Raw genomic sequence first — 14,738 nt, forward strand, 5'->3', positions numbered from 1 at the left:
TTTCAATAGGTTATTTTAGCACCCGACAGTTTGTGTGTGCTTTCCTGTGCAATATTTGTTGTGAAAACCTTTTATCTGTTTGCAGTTTGAATGAAAATCACATACATCAGTTCATCTTGGTGTGCGTCAACTAAACATTTTCATTTTCCTTTTTTCTCATTATGTAGCACTTAATGCGTAATTACGCGAGAGTAAAGACCAGTATTCTTACAATAAAGTGTAAATAAAGGGACAATACAAGATCTCACCACGACATCGCAGTTTTATTGTGTTTATAGGACATATATACAACCTTTGCTGTAAATAGCAAAAATAAAAATAAAAAACATATCAACGTAGATACTTCAAGTGACACATTATGTCTACAAATGTCATTTGCACATCAGGCCCAGGACACAGACGCCGTTGGTGCAAATACATAAACTGACCCTCTGGGTCTTACAGGGCTGTTTAAATGGCCCTTCATCGCTTAGTCTGCAAAGTGCACTAAACATTTAAGGTACAGATACACGTGGATTAAAAAAATACAACCGCCTTGTATTTGTCATTTTATATAACACAACTCAGTCGTTGCCGAAACCTAAGTATATAATACTCAACCAATACGATTTAACGATGAATGTGGCTTTTCATCAACGGAAACGAGGCAATGAATCACTGTGAATATTTCCAAGTCATGCTAGATTATCATTTTTGCCTATATCAAACATTTTGGGAGACGCGGCCACTCAAACCTGAGGACTCTACCAAGGTCTCCACATACCCGAGCAGACAGGCTGTAGGCCTGGATGCGCACCGGCGGCTCCGCTGCTGGTGTTGCATGACTGGCTCTCCAGTCTGACGCTGGATTTGAGGCTCTGGAGTCTCTGTTGAACCTCGGGGAAAGTCCTGGACTTATGAGCGTAGCAGTTCAGACAGGCTGGGGTGACATTGGCGATCATGGACTGCTGCATGAAGTCGTTCACCCGCTGGCACGCGTCTTGATCCATACTCGTTTTGGGAAGCAGAGCAGAGACGCGCTGGAGGCAGGCTTTGTAGCCTTCTCTGTAGCTGTCTGCGGAATCTAAAAGGACAGTTAAATGTTAGTTTCGGTGCTAAAATTACAAGACTCCGTTGTTCATACATTTATCAGTAAATGGCTTAGCAGATCCAGAACTCACCTTTGGTTTTAACTGGGGGAATGTCGCTGAGGAACCTCACAGTCATCTCCAGGATGTCGGCTTTCTCAAGCCTGGAGTAACAAGTCTTCTGTAGAAAATGAATGAAAAGCAAACGTGAAACACGTGGGCTTAACACCGCCTTGAATTTAATATACCTGAAAAGTGTTTTCTACATACAATGAAAAGTAACTTACATATCTGCCTGTGAGAGGAAGGATGAGGTTTTTCAGGTGGTTCAGGCTGTCGTTGATGCGGGCCCGCCTTCTTTTTTCCATCAAAGGTTTCATAGTCTGAAAGGAACACATAATATTTAGTATTCATTTATTACATGAAGTGTTTGACATACAACAAAATGTTTAAGATAATGAAGCAAAACTCAGTGACTTCACTTACCTTTCTGAGCTCAAGAGCCTCTCTTCTTTTGGCCACAGTTAACCTTGGAGAAAAAGACTGGCGAGCTTCACACATCATGTTTGGAGACAATGTGAGTGTCTGAAAAGTGTCCAAAGCAGAAATAAGGGAAGATGTGTTTCTAACGGTTAGGGGCTGCGGTATATATCCAGGTCTGAGGCGTCGGTCTTCGTGCGTCATGGGTACGCCCCCAAGCTGACTTGAGAAGACTTGGACAGGCCACGTTCGACGGAAAAAAAACATAAAAGCATCAAATTTAGTAAGATAACCATCTGTCCTTTATTCTAATCCAAGCGTAACAACTGCGTTAGGGTCCATACACCGAAACAAAGAAAATGTGCTTCAAGAAGCTGAAGAAATCTGTGCGTAAAGAAACTTAAACGTTTGAATTACCCACTGCGAATTCACCAAATACAGATTCTGCAAAATATCCAATTTACGCCATATTAAATAGAAAACAATTACGTTCATTATTTCATAAACAATACATTAAATATGTGGGTTTGTTTGTAAAACATGAATTAAGAGTTGCTGATATGTAATGACGCAGTGCTCAGAAGTAACAGGGAACACAGTATAGGCTGTAAACCATTCATTTACTTTCTGATCTTATAAATGATGTTCATCGAAACAGCCAATTCTGAGTTTCCATTATTATTACTTTGTCTGACAACCTTCTTATTGCTGTTCCATGCTGAGGTTTTACTGAATTGTATTGTTTCTGTAATTTACCCAAGACTAACTACATATAATTTACACAACGCTCTCTAGTTTAAATAAATATTCACATCTATGGTGCAATGCAATCATTCCTGTTATAGGGGTCAGGCTTGCGTGTTGGAAAGACTGTCCACAGAGATACAGGCTTGTATTCCAATCACATACCCAAGCCACGCTATTTTCAAATAACATCTGCTCTTAGATTTTGATAACAATAGTTTTGCATATGACGTTTTTATACAGTTTCTGCCCGAAGGGGGCTCTCTACCTGTAGGGTGTATTCCCCTGCTGCCAACGCCTCGTGCAGGGCGCTGGGGGATGAAAAACAGAGGGTGGATGGTGAAGGAACATGTTTTTCAATCACAACAGCCACTGCGAAATGTACATTGAGCCCTGGTTTTAAACTTGCTGGGCGTTTTGAATGTTACCAGTGGACTAACATTTGATGTAGCCCATTTAGTAACCAACCACTGTGTCTTATGATGGATGACTTAAACTTGGAATAGCAGCCTTAAGATGTTCCAATTTTAAATAAAAACGGTAGAGACATGACAACTTATCAAATGTCCCTGCACTCAGGGGAACCACGCGCTCAGCACGCGCCACGGGGACCAGATGGACATCAGCATCCAACAGCCAACCTCTTGTTCCCACCATGGATCTATCAACTCTCATCCACACAGGCGCGCACGCACGCCCACACACACACACGAGATATTACATGTATTCAAGCTCTTTGTCTTTAAACTTTACACGCACGACACCTGATCTGCACGCAGCTTTGGCGTGGGTATCCCATCTGCATGGTTGCATGTTGCATGTTGTTAATGGGTGCATGTTGTTAGTGTCCAACTGAAAGAAACCTTTCTCGCCCCCCTGTTTAGAAACTCCGTGATGTAATTGTCTCCTTTAGCTTGACTCTTGGATATTTTAGCGTCCAAGCTATCGTGAAGCGTTTGTTTTGTACTGTATGGTGATGGCAGCACACAAAGCTCGTTCTGTTGATGGAGAGGAAAGATGTTTATCTGGAGAACCACAGTCTTACAAGTCTTTCACCAATGATCTCTTTGAACGAGTACTAGGCTCCCTCAAACATCAAATAGTCTATAAAAAACGCATAATGAGAATGTGAAAACGCATGCAGTTGTGGTTTTTCTATGGTGACAACGTCCCGTAATAAAAGCGCAGCCCCGTCAAAATTACAAATATAAAAGCACCATGCAAAAGCAAGCTGCTGTGCAGAGGGACTTTGGATTTTACAGACACTAATCAAAAGTGTGTGACCAATAACATGTTTGTCTTATACAAACTTAAATGTATTTTCCACCCTGCACCACTCATGAGGTTTGACTGCTTTGACTTTTGTGGCGCAACAAAGTATGAACGTTTGCTATGATTAATACGTTATCTGTGAATTATTTTACACAAATTGAAATAGGAAATATAAAGCCAGTCAAAATGTGAAGGCTGTGATACCGTTGTGCCAAGCGTTGCCCTGAAATTGAGAGGCACACTTGCCGCACGCGCCCCTCACCACTGGGACAAGGGGGGTGATGGGGGTTGGGTGTGAGGGGGTCAACTTCTTCAGAATTTTGCTTTTACGGTTAGAGCACTCTTTTGTCTTTTGAAGCAAATTCAGCGTCGGTGACCCATCTGTGCAGGCCGGACAACAGGACGTCTGTCTGAAAATGTTCTGAGACTTCACGGGAATTAAAAGTCACGTGTGGGCTGTGGGATGGGGAGGAAACAGCCAGCGGGGTCCTTGATTTACCACATGTATGATGTGAGTTGGGAAAGACAGGAGACGGGTGTTTTTTCAGCGTCTCAGAGAGAATATTATTCTTATAAATAACGTATTGTCTCCAGTCGTGAACATCATCAGGTCTAGACTGTTTAATTATTAAATAAATGTAAAGACAGTGCAGGTCCACAACACGTATGTCTGAGCTTCTGTTGCGAGAAGAACAGGCCCAGTTAAGAAAAGATCCCATTAGTTATATGAAACGTCAGTGCTGTTTAATGTTTTCGGGTGAATATCCTCTGCCATGGTTCTCTTTATTGATAGATTGGTTGTGCCAGAGCATCAGATCAAAGTTGTCACACCTGAATTTCATGTTTGTGGATAGTCTTAAGCCATTCAAACTTATCATGAAGGATTTGTTTCATTGGCTTTGTTGTTGGTGTTCTATTTCAGAGATAATAGGGGAAACGTAACTTAAAAATGTAAAATTTAAACCAGAAAATGCTAAACTGAGAAGAGAAGTCTGCAAATAGACTCGCACACCGCATGCTTGTGAAGAGTTTAACATCAGTGAACTGCTTCATAACAGTATGACTGATCAAAATGAATCTAATATGATGTCAAAACAAACATATACCCAACCATATGCAAATATTCAGTGATGTGCATAATACTATAGCATGATGAAAACAATGCCACTATATTTTCAAAGGTATATTTTGTATTTGTTGCACAACAAACAATTGGGCAATGCTGGGAAGTTTTTATGCACTATACAGAAAGAATCCCAATGGGAAACTTTGACGATTCTTTGATTTATATTACCGAATTAAAAGGGATTTGATGTGACTCAATGGTCAACAAGTAAAGACTGTTTAATGTCAAAGTGAAAATAAAACAGCAAAACAATACAAATTATACAGAATATAACACTTTTCTTTACTCGCCCCTGTTAGAACACAGCTAAACCATGATACATGTAGATGGTTTTCGACATCTTATGTAAATAAAGATCACCTGTGAGAAGTCCAGGGGTTTCAGTTGGTTGCATACTGTATGTGCTCCTGGAAGGTCCCAGTCAGCACCGTGAAGACAAAGGCACAGTTCATACAACTCTGTCACAAGCATGAGAACAAAGACTGCAAAAGTGTGTGGAGAAAGGCTGACATGGAAAGACTGTGCATACAACAATAGATGGCTGGATGTTGAACCAGTTGCAACTGGGAAAGAGGTCAAGAGAACATCCTTAAAGAAAACTCATACCATCTTAATTACGTCTAGCTAGAAGGCAAATGGGTGATGTGATGTATGCGTGCATGGTAGTGGCAGCGTGAGGGACTGCTTCTTACTAGCAGGCCCCAGCAGCCTAAGTCTATAACAGCATAACTAAAGGAAGGCCCAGGGTCACCTGAGCCAGCTCTAACTATAAGCTTTATCAAAAAGGAAAGTCTTAAGTCAAATCTTAAAGGTAAAGAGGGTGTCTGCCTGCCGACCTGAGACTGGGAGCTGGTTTCACAGGAGAGAAGCTGGATAGATTCCAATTTGGTAAGCCTCACCTCCAGTGCTGCTAGCATCTGACATTTATTTCAAGTACCATTATCACTAAAGGAGGCAGAGGAATAAATGAACATGCAACACTCCAAACAAGAGAAAGAAGGAGAGGAAGAGGGGGAAGCCATTGCTCTCAACTAAGCTGCTAGCCAACCTAAAGCAATAAGTTAAATTTGGTAATTTAGTTAACAAGTATTTTGTAAGATATCTTATATTTGCATTGAATTAAAACTGCTTTGTTTTGTTTCACGTTTCATTAAAGGGTCTGTCTAAAGGTCATGTGTTCAATGTTGAAAGACAATAAGGGACATGAAACATTAAGTAGTAATAATATTGATTATTATTACTTATTATTATTATAATAAATAAAATAAAAGCTTCCAAAGGTGGTGGCTACCTCTAGCAGAACAGTTTGAATAGTGAACAGCTTTTATTCTGCATCCTGAAGAATTATTTGGTTATTAAACAGCATACCCATGACTTCATACTAGAATGTCCCACCGAATATGACTTATCTAGAAAGATCTATAGCAAATATAAAGGGTGAAAGACAGAAAAGTCTTTTTATTGAAAATGAAGCTGCAACTACAGGCTGTAGAATCCTTTATGTTCAGATAGAGGATGATACAGGAGAGACAAAAAACACTGTTGTTTAGTAAAAGTGGGAAATTCGGGATAGTACAGTAACTAGGTCTACAAATGTATGAGACTGCAGCGTGACAGATGACAGGGATAACTAATTATTTATTGGGAAAAGTAACATTATTGTAAAATACCAAGAAAAGGTGTGTCACATCTGTCACTGTAATAACTGAAGCCATCTCAGACTGTGTCCCATCACAACCAGTCTAACGTCTTGCCACCAGTTTGACTACAACTGAGGCGCCTCACATCAGCAACAATAGAGCAGCTGCTCATCAGCAGGCTGACGTGCAGCTTTATGCGTTTGCGCGCCTTTTTTGTTCCTTTCACACCAAGAGTTTCCTCTCATTTTTAAGACATCTGGCCTTAAAGACAAGTGTGAATCATTTATACCACTGCAAAATATAACGACGACACAACACTATATTCGACGTGTACATTTATTTTTATTTATCAATAACGAAACACTGTTACACAAAACATGTTTTTCTCTCACATGCCATTAGTGGATAATATATCAACCCATTCAACACATAGTGTTTACAGACTATTCTGTTGCACAGACCAAAATACTTTTAAGCCCGTCGTGCAAACCTCACACAAAATAACCCCTGGGGTTTTACAAAGTGTTGTCTACAACCCATGTCTCTGACACCCCAAAGAGGATTGCATTTTTAAAAAAGTTCATACACTTTTTCTTAGAGATCTGTGCTCCTGTTCCTTTTGGCATTAAATGCAAATTGAGCAAAGTTATGAATTAAATTGGTAACTTCAACCATTCTTCTTCTTAATCGCCTAGACTACAGTTATTTGAATACAATTAACATCATAAAATAAATAAGACACATAAACTAAATGGCACTCTAATCTACCAAGGTCTCCACATAGCAGCGCCGACTGGCTGCGGGTCCGGCTGCGCTCCGCCTGGAGCCATTGCGCCTTCGCTGCTTCGGGAATGGCTTTCCAGTCTGGAGCTGAAGCTGGATTTGAAGCTCAGGAGTCTCTGTTGGAACTGAGGGAAGGTCCTGGAGCTGTGAGCGCAGCAGTTCAGGCAGGCTGGGGTGACGTTTGCGGACATGGACTGCTGGACGAAGTTGTTCATCCGCTGGCACGTGTCTTGATCCATGCTTGTTTTGGGAAGCAGAGCGGAGACGCGTTGGAGGCAGGCTTTGTAGCCTTCTCTGTAGCTGTCCGCGGAGTCTGGGGGAAGCAGAGAAAAGACATTATCAGTCGATGTAATTACATGGGAGGCATATCTGAAATTTGACATTTTGTTTAATTCACATCGTAATTCAAGAGGTAACTCACCTTTGGCTGGAGTGGAAGGCAGGTCTCTGAGGAACCGTACGGTCATTTCCAGAATATCAGCTTTCTCCAGCTTGGAGTAGCGCGCGTTGTCTTTGCCAACAAGAGGCAAAATCAGACTCTTCAGATGACTGAGACTGTCATTAATACGAGCACGTCTTTTCTTCTCCAACAAGGGTTTCAGGGTCTAGACGAAATAATGGAAAACCGTTATTCAGCTGCACTTTTGAAAGAGTCCACTCGAAAACATTTCCAGTCAAATAAACATTTCCGGTCTTTTTCTTACCTTTCTTAGCTCGTTGGCTTGTTTTCTTTGGGCCACGGTGGACCTGGCAGGGAGAGGCTGGCTGGCCTCAGCGGTGATGCTGGGACTCATTTCGTTTGCTGCTTGTTGTTGTGCTTTGGAAGGGAGATACTTTCTCTTGAAGCGAGAGAGCTGAAGTGTGAGGCAGAGCTGGACAGCCTCCTATTTATGTGGGTCCGGCGCGTCGGAGGGGAGGGAACACAAGCCATTGAGCTGGGGTTTTGATATGAGGGGACGGGGGGCGATGCCCGTGGGAGTAGACCTCCTATCTGGACCATCTGGTCCCAGTGGGTCGCTGTGTCCGCCGCTGGTGTTGCGGAGTTTCATAACGATGTTGCGCTTTATTGCATTTATATTCTAAACCTTTAACTTTCTTCCAAGATCCACTCAAGATACCAATGTTGTTCTTTAACAGATTCCCATACTAAAGACCAGCTCTTGTAATTGCTTCTTTTTTGCCTTGCTTTTTATTCACTTCTTAAATCTTTAAATCATCTCTATTATTCTGTGCCGTTTTGCATTGCAAAATTCACACAAATTAATAATCAAATCAGGAAAATATCATTTTTGTCTCGTGACACATTTTCAAGTTGCAGGAAAAAGGTAGAAAAAAGAATGAAATGCACAAATTCAGTCTGTGTATTAATGCTTATGGATTTGACTTGTCTTTCCACCACAACAAAAGAAACAAAACCAGATAAGTGATTCTGAGGTGACAGGACTAATCTATTCCTAAAATTAATAACCCAGATACCCAAGCCACGCCATGTGTAGAATAACATCTATGGACCCTCAGCAGCTTGTTTCCTATTTCAACAATACTGCATTTACCTGGAGCTGTGGGGGAGGAGACTGAGTGACATCCTGCAACTCACGCAGAGACGTGCACGCATCTGCGGAAACTGAACAGAAACGTGTTTACAAAGAGCCATGCAACAAGTCTGCTTTAATACTGCATGGATAATAACACAGTGAGGAAAGAGGAATGCGCCCATAAAGCCCGGACGTCTTTTGAACTGACACTCCCATTGTTTCTGTAAGCAAATAAAATGTCGTAGATAGTACAATCACAAATCAAAAACATTTGATTTCAACATCTTCCATAAGTTTCAATCAACCTCTGCCGTTGGCCATTAAACCAAAGAGAGCTGAGCTGCAGGTAGGATTCACGCGCTCGGCACGCGCCACGGCTGCGCAACAGATGGGAAACCCGCCCCCTTCTCATCTTCAGTTTCTACACACCACACCCGCTCCCTCTTCCCCATCTCCCACCCCTGCGCCACTCTACTGCTGCTCCCATCGGCATCGCAGCCCTGTGTGTTGTTCTGTGCCCTCTCACCATCGATGTGCTTCAACGTTTTTTCTTTCCTTCTTCGTCTTTGTGGAGGGCGGAAGGCTGGGTCACCGTGCTTAAACACTAACGGTGCAGCAGCACTGTCCCAATACAAATCAAAGGAGACTGAGGAAGATTTTACAGAAAAAGATATCAAATAAAGCATAATTTGTTTATAAATAAAAGGTATAGTGTTTATATGGAAAACAATGAAATCAAATGTGCAATCACAGATATATAAACAAAATTCAGTTATAGGTCGTTTTGTCCTGCAACATATTTCAGAGGCAAATAACCGGCTTTACGCACACGGAATTGTTCTTTGTAGCACCCCCAACCATAATGATAAAGAGTGGGAAGATGACTATCATCATGAAATATCAATTCAGTTTATTTAGTTGGGAAAGGCACTTCAGGTGCAGTTCTACCTTGCCGCATAGCTTGCGGATTTTCAACCCTCTTGTTATAAAAGAGTAGGCCCCCGTGGGGGCCCAAATAACTGCCATCAAGCCCAGCCTGGGAACGAGCACTTTGAGATGCAAGGAAAAAGGTCCAAGAGATGTTTCAGTTGGGACCCTTTTTGTCTTGGTTTCAGCGTGGGTATCCATCTGTGCAAGCTGTGAGCGCAGTGATGCTTTGTTGAAAGACGCACAGAAAAGCTAAATCAAGAAGAGCATCTTTTTTCCAACTGCGTGGGGAAGGGATGTGACTCGTTTGTTTTCTTCTAGTTAATTCGGTCCCTTACCATTTCAGTCAACTAAAGAAAACTCACCAAATGTTTAATTGCACTTTATCACCGGAGTAGAACAGTTTTACCAACGTCACCAACAGTTTTGAGCAAGAGTAATAATCTAGATCAGAATATGAAAAGGTATAGGCGTTTTTATTTAGGCCATTCCCAGAAAAGCATCTTAAATTTTAATGAGCTAGATAATAAAATGTTCATATGTGAGAATTTGGTCGTATAAACGCCATGAGACTGACACGAGCCAAAGCGATCAGACAGATGGAGCCTGCGCAGGTTTGTTGAGGCGTGAAACCAAAAGCGTCTCCGAACCCGGGCTGGCTGAAAGCGATCGTCTCCATCATGACTACGTGGAGGATTCCAGACGTACTTCTACAACCTCCAAATCGTGACTGCAGCTCAGACGGTGTCTGGCTTCCCAAGCCAAAATCTACAGCAGTCTTTTCTTCATGAAGCATCTGTACACGACTGCTGGCTGGTGTTTTCGTCTGCATTGAGACAAAACATGTGAAGCGCGATGGGACTTGCTGTTGTTCCCAGGATCAAATCCAAGTCGACTTGAAACATTCTTGATTAAAAAATTCCTCTATCTAAGACAATTTACCAGGTTTCTGTATTCTGTTAGTTTAAAGCTAAACTTTATACCTCACACTTCTCAAAGACGTAAAGAATGACACAACTGTCATAATTTCTTAAAATGCCAAAAGTAGCTGGCATGATTTTTCATCTTTAAACGGTGAAAGATATGGCGAGTTTTAGCTGCAGCTCCTCATTTCTCTCGTCTTTTGTTTAATAAAGAGGATGATATAAAAGACATTTACTTCTAACTTAATGTTATTCTTGAACCAGATTTTGCATCTGAAGACCTGCACTGATAAATGTGATTTCCATGTCAATATTATGAAATGGTCTTTTTTTTTTAAGAAATGTTATACTTATGCATCACTTATTCTGATCTTGTTGATTTTTACAGGTTGGTGAGGTGGAAGACAGAAGAGTGCAGTATTCGATTACAACTAATAGTCAACATCCTTTAGAAAAATTTAGAACACAACTAAATAACAGTTTTGTCCTTTCCTTTTAGGTTATCTATCCCACAATTATTTATTATTATTCATTAGAGGGGTCGTTACTGGTATAGTTTACTTCTGATTCACAGTCTTGGTTGAACAGTTAAGAGGGTCTGGCTCTCAGCTGTGATTGTGTGCCAAGCCTTTTGGGCCAGCCACTGTACAACCCAAACAAATACAGTGTGGAGTATATCTGTCGTCTGCTCTTTGCTTGGGTGAGGATTCGGGGATGCTTTGTATTGAGGTCAGGGTGGAGAAATCTTCTGATATGTGCATGGTATGATTGGTTAGGGAGAATAGTGTCCCAGCTAATGTCTGTATTTTAACTTAGGGTTGGAAAGTGGTGTGGCTTATTATGTGACCCTAAAGAAAATAGCACTTAACTGTAAAACTACATGAATTATTGAAGGTCATGAGCCTTCTGGTCAGCGAGCTGTAAGACATTCTGTGTTTGGATTCTGCCAGTGTTCTTGAACATGCTTGAATTGTGACTTGACTCTCCACTTACAGCTATTAAACAAAATGTAAATGTCTTTTTTAAACTTTGTAGCTACTGTTTTCAGTCTTTGGAAAAAACACATTGATTCAATGAAAATTACAAATGCTAATGTCAAGGTGTTTCTTTAAGAGGACTGAAAACTGAGAAGGAAGGCTGACTGAGGACCTTTCATGAACAGCTTCCTTCCTCTCTTTCATTCACTCACAAAACAGAAATCGACATCAGCATATATATATTCAGAGTCAGAGTATAGAAAACTCTGGTCACTTTACAAAGCTCCATGGTGGTGTTTTGTAAGGTGACCAATGGCTGTGGCGCTACACTCAGGCACCAAGTCAAGCCTGACAGTACATGTTATGTTGATCCTTGTGTAGCAATTGTTCTCTACTGCTGAAAGAGGCTTTGAGTCTAGTTTACTTAGAAACTTTAAAGAAGTATTGACTCAAGCCTGTGGTCATTTTCAAGAATACAGTTTGTGACTCCATTGAAACTGTACTGCATTATACTGGTTCCTATTACTTTGTTCACCATATGTAAACATAATGAGGGGAGGCTAAATAACAGCCAGTTGCCTGTACGGAGCACAAACTGCATCATTGAAAATGACCATACAATTGAATCAACACCTCTCTAAACATTATAACTGTAGGACTACATAGGCTTTTGTAGGTGTAAACGTTGACTGAGTACGTACAGTATGCCAGTTTTTCTTTGTTAATTAGTCCACTATGTTACTATTACCACTGTTAGATCAATGGTTACTCAAGGATCAGACAGGTTTAACCCGCATATTTTTAGACGTGTGTAAGATGCTACGCTGACAGTCTCTGTGCGTTTTGGCTTGACCTTATCACGCTAATTATGCGGTTAGCAACACAGAAATACGTGCTTTGTCTTCCACGCTGACAGTCTCTGTGCTGTGGATTGCATTGTTTACATTGGTTCTTTTTGTTCACCTGTCCGCTCTCATCCTCTATCCTAGTTCCTGTCATTAGTTTGTGTGTTTATAAAGATGGTCTCCTTAGTCATCACTGCCCTTCCCTTGTATGTATTATGGACCCTGTTATGTTGTCATGTTGTTTTTATTCCATTAAACCACCTTTTTTGTACTAGCACCTGGGTCAGCCATCTTGAGTCCAACCCCAGTTCTCCCTCACCCTCCTGGTGAGGGGGACTAAACCATAACAATGGCATTGTTTTTTTTAACCAAAAGTATTCTTATCTTCAGGTGTAAACAAAAGTATTGTGTTAAATGTAAATTATATCTGCAAAGAAGGCTGAGGGGGGTATTTAAAAAGTGTTAAAACAGTACCTTTCTAAATTGTTCTACATTTACTTTTTCTTTCTTCATGTTGGCAAAGCAATAATGTGATAGTTTCATATGTCCTAGGGATGCAAAACAAAGACATCTACATTTGCCCAAAATCTTCATACATGCCATGTGTACAGAGGTAGTGCTAACCACTGGTTATTGACACAGAATGTGCATGTATGTGTATGTATAAACATGTGATTGTGTATTGCATGTGTATATATTTGTGTGTCATGTTACATGACAATAAAGTTTTCCTGTTCTATTCTCCTGTGTTGATAAAGCACCACCAGTGGCCAAAGTTCAAATTTGTCTTCTCCTTATCATTACTGTAGTCTGCGCAGTTCACATAAAGAATGTTACTGATATATTTTTATAATCTGTAAAACACCATTAGTCAAGCAGCAGGGATGATGGAGAAATGTAGACCTCTCTGTTTGGTAGGTCTTTTAAAGTTCTTTCATATCTTAAACATATATATATAATATCTAAGAGTCTAAAAAGGTCTTACATTGATGTCAGATTGTTTCAGATGCTTTATATAAATGATGACTTAAAGAAAAGCTTATAGTTGGATTATGGTTCTCTGCAAAAACAGACACACTGGAGAACTTTTGGGAATGCATGCACACACTAATTGTGCTTTAATGACTTTACAGACGCTATGCCATTTAATCTACTGTCGCTGTTTCACTTGGAAAATGAAGTGCAACGCATCAAATCTGGCGTCGTCTGTAGTTTCAGAAGCTAAGAAACATTGTTGCGTTATTGCAGACCTTATTATTGCATACATTACAGAGATGGCTCAGACAGGATTTCAGTGTCCAAAAAAGCCTAACCAAGCCAAAACCCAAGCTTTACGGCGGAGCACGTCTGCTGGCGCACATTTGTTTTGCTCCCCAGAGTTGACAATGGTTAACTTACAGCGTCTCATCGGCTTCTCCACCAATAAGCTGTCGTTGAGACTTCTCAATCACTCAGTTCGCGCTGCTCCACACAGACAGCAGCCCAATGATGTACCAACACCAACGATAACATAGACGCACTACCTAAAACCAGTTGCTGTTTATTTCCACATTGGCTGCACCATGCTGAGGAGAGGTATCGGGCACGGCGGACAGGCGGCTCGTTGGCGGCTTTTTGAACACTGGATTTCTGACTGAGAGGAATCTATTGTGCGTCAATATCAGGGGCACGAGAACAGCACGAGCCAGGCGAACAAAGGCAGCAGATGGTTTTCCTGCTCCGATGAACTATTTTGAAGTTACATAGACACAGGGATCATTAAGAGATGGGAGTGGGGGGGGGGGGGGGGGGGGGGGTGGGGGGATAACCAATAAAATAGGAATAATGTTCACATTTTGTCAAATAAAGAATGTCTCAAAATGTATCTCTGTGGCTCAGATAACATAGGTATTCCTATCTATCTCTGCCTTTCTTTGAAACGTTTACCCACAGATGGATGCTTGTTATTACAGTCTGAAAAAGAAAAGGACATATTATCTTCTTAGGGTTTAACTGCTCTGCTTGCAATTAGTCTTTACAGCAGCAGATTAAGGCAAACCCAGCTGGAAGTATAAATAATGTATATATATTTTTCAGTGCTGAGCATGCTTTTGCAGATTCCTTGAGGAGCGGAGCAGCCAGGCCATGGCAGGGCGTGGCATGTCCGAGGTGTCCGCCCACCAAGACAACGCGTCTCTGTCTCTGAGTCCCAGGCCTGGTGGTGTAAAAGAGCTCCACACAACTGCAGCTCTCCTCAGCGACCTGTAGCCTGGCTTTAAACGACGAGCACGGCACCAACCAAGTCACGCCTGGGTATGTTTTTCACGATTTAAGCTGTAATACTGAACATGTCTTTTATGTGTAGTGTATAGTTTGATCTCGAGAAGTGCAATTTACATGAAATCTCAGCCACTTATCTTGATGTGAAGTTGCTGTCTTA

At 41.2% G+C, this 14,738-nt stretch overlaps 2 protein-coding genes across 2 annotated transcripts; both read right to left on the reverse strand.

Moving 5' to 3' along the window:
* Positions 1–743: 743 nt before the first annotated feature.
* Positions 744–1,751, reverse strand: LOC109969003 (transcription factor HES-2-like). Its single transcript, XM_020615633.1, has 4 exons — positions 1,554–1,751; positions 1,355–1,450; positions 1,161–1,248; positions 744–1,063 (listed from the first exon to the last, which is right to left on the reverse strand). The coding sequence occupies exons 1-4, from the start codon at positions 1,749–1,751 to the stop codon at positions 744–746; spliced, it is 702 nt and encodes a 233-aa protein (XP_020471289.1).
* A 5,333-nt stretch (positions 1,752–7,084) lies between these two features.
* On the reverse strand, positions 7,085–7,906 carry hes2.1 (hes family bHLH transcription factor 2, tandem duplicate 1). Its single transcript, XM_020615646.1, has 3 exons — positions 7,817–7,906; positions 7,534–7,717; positions 7,085–7,425 (listed from the first exon to the last, which is right to left on the reverse strand). The coding sequence occupies exons 1-3, from the start codon at positions 7,904–7,906 to the stop codon at positions 7,094–7,096; spliced, it is 606 nt and encodes a 201-aa protein (XP_020471302.1). The 3' UTR covers positions 7,085–7,093.
* Between the last annotated feature and the right edge of the window lie 6,832 nt (positions 7,907–14,738).

Source organism: Monopterus albus, unplaced genomic scaffold (genome assembly GCF_001952655.1).
Source record: "Monopterus albus unplaced genomic scaffold, M_albus_1.0 scaffold6.1, whole genome shotgun sequence".
NCBI classification, from domain to species: domain Eukaryota; kingdom Metazoa; phylum Chordata; class Actinopteri; order Synbranchiformes; family Synbranchidae; genus Monopterus; species Monopterus albus.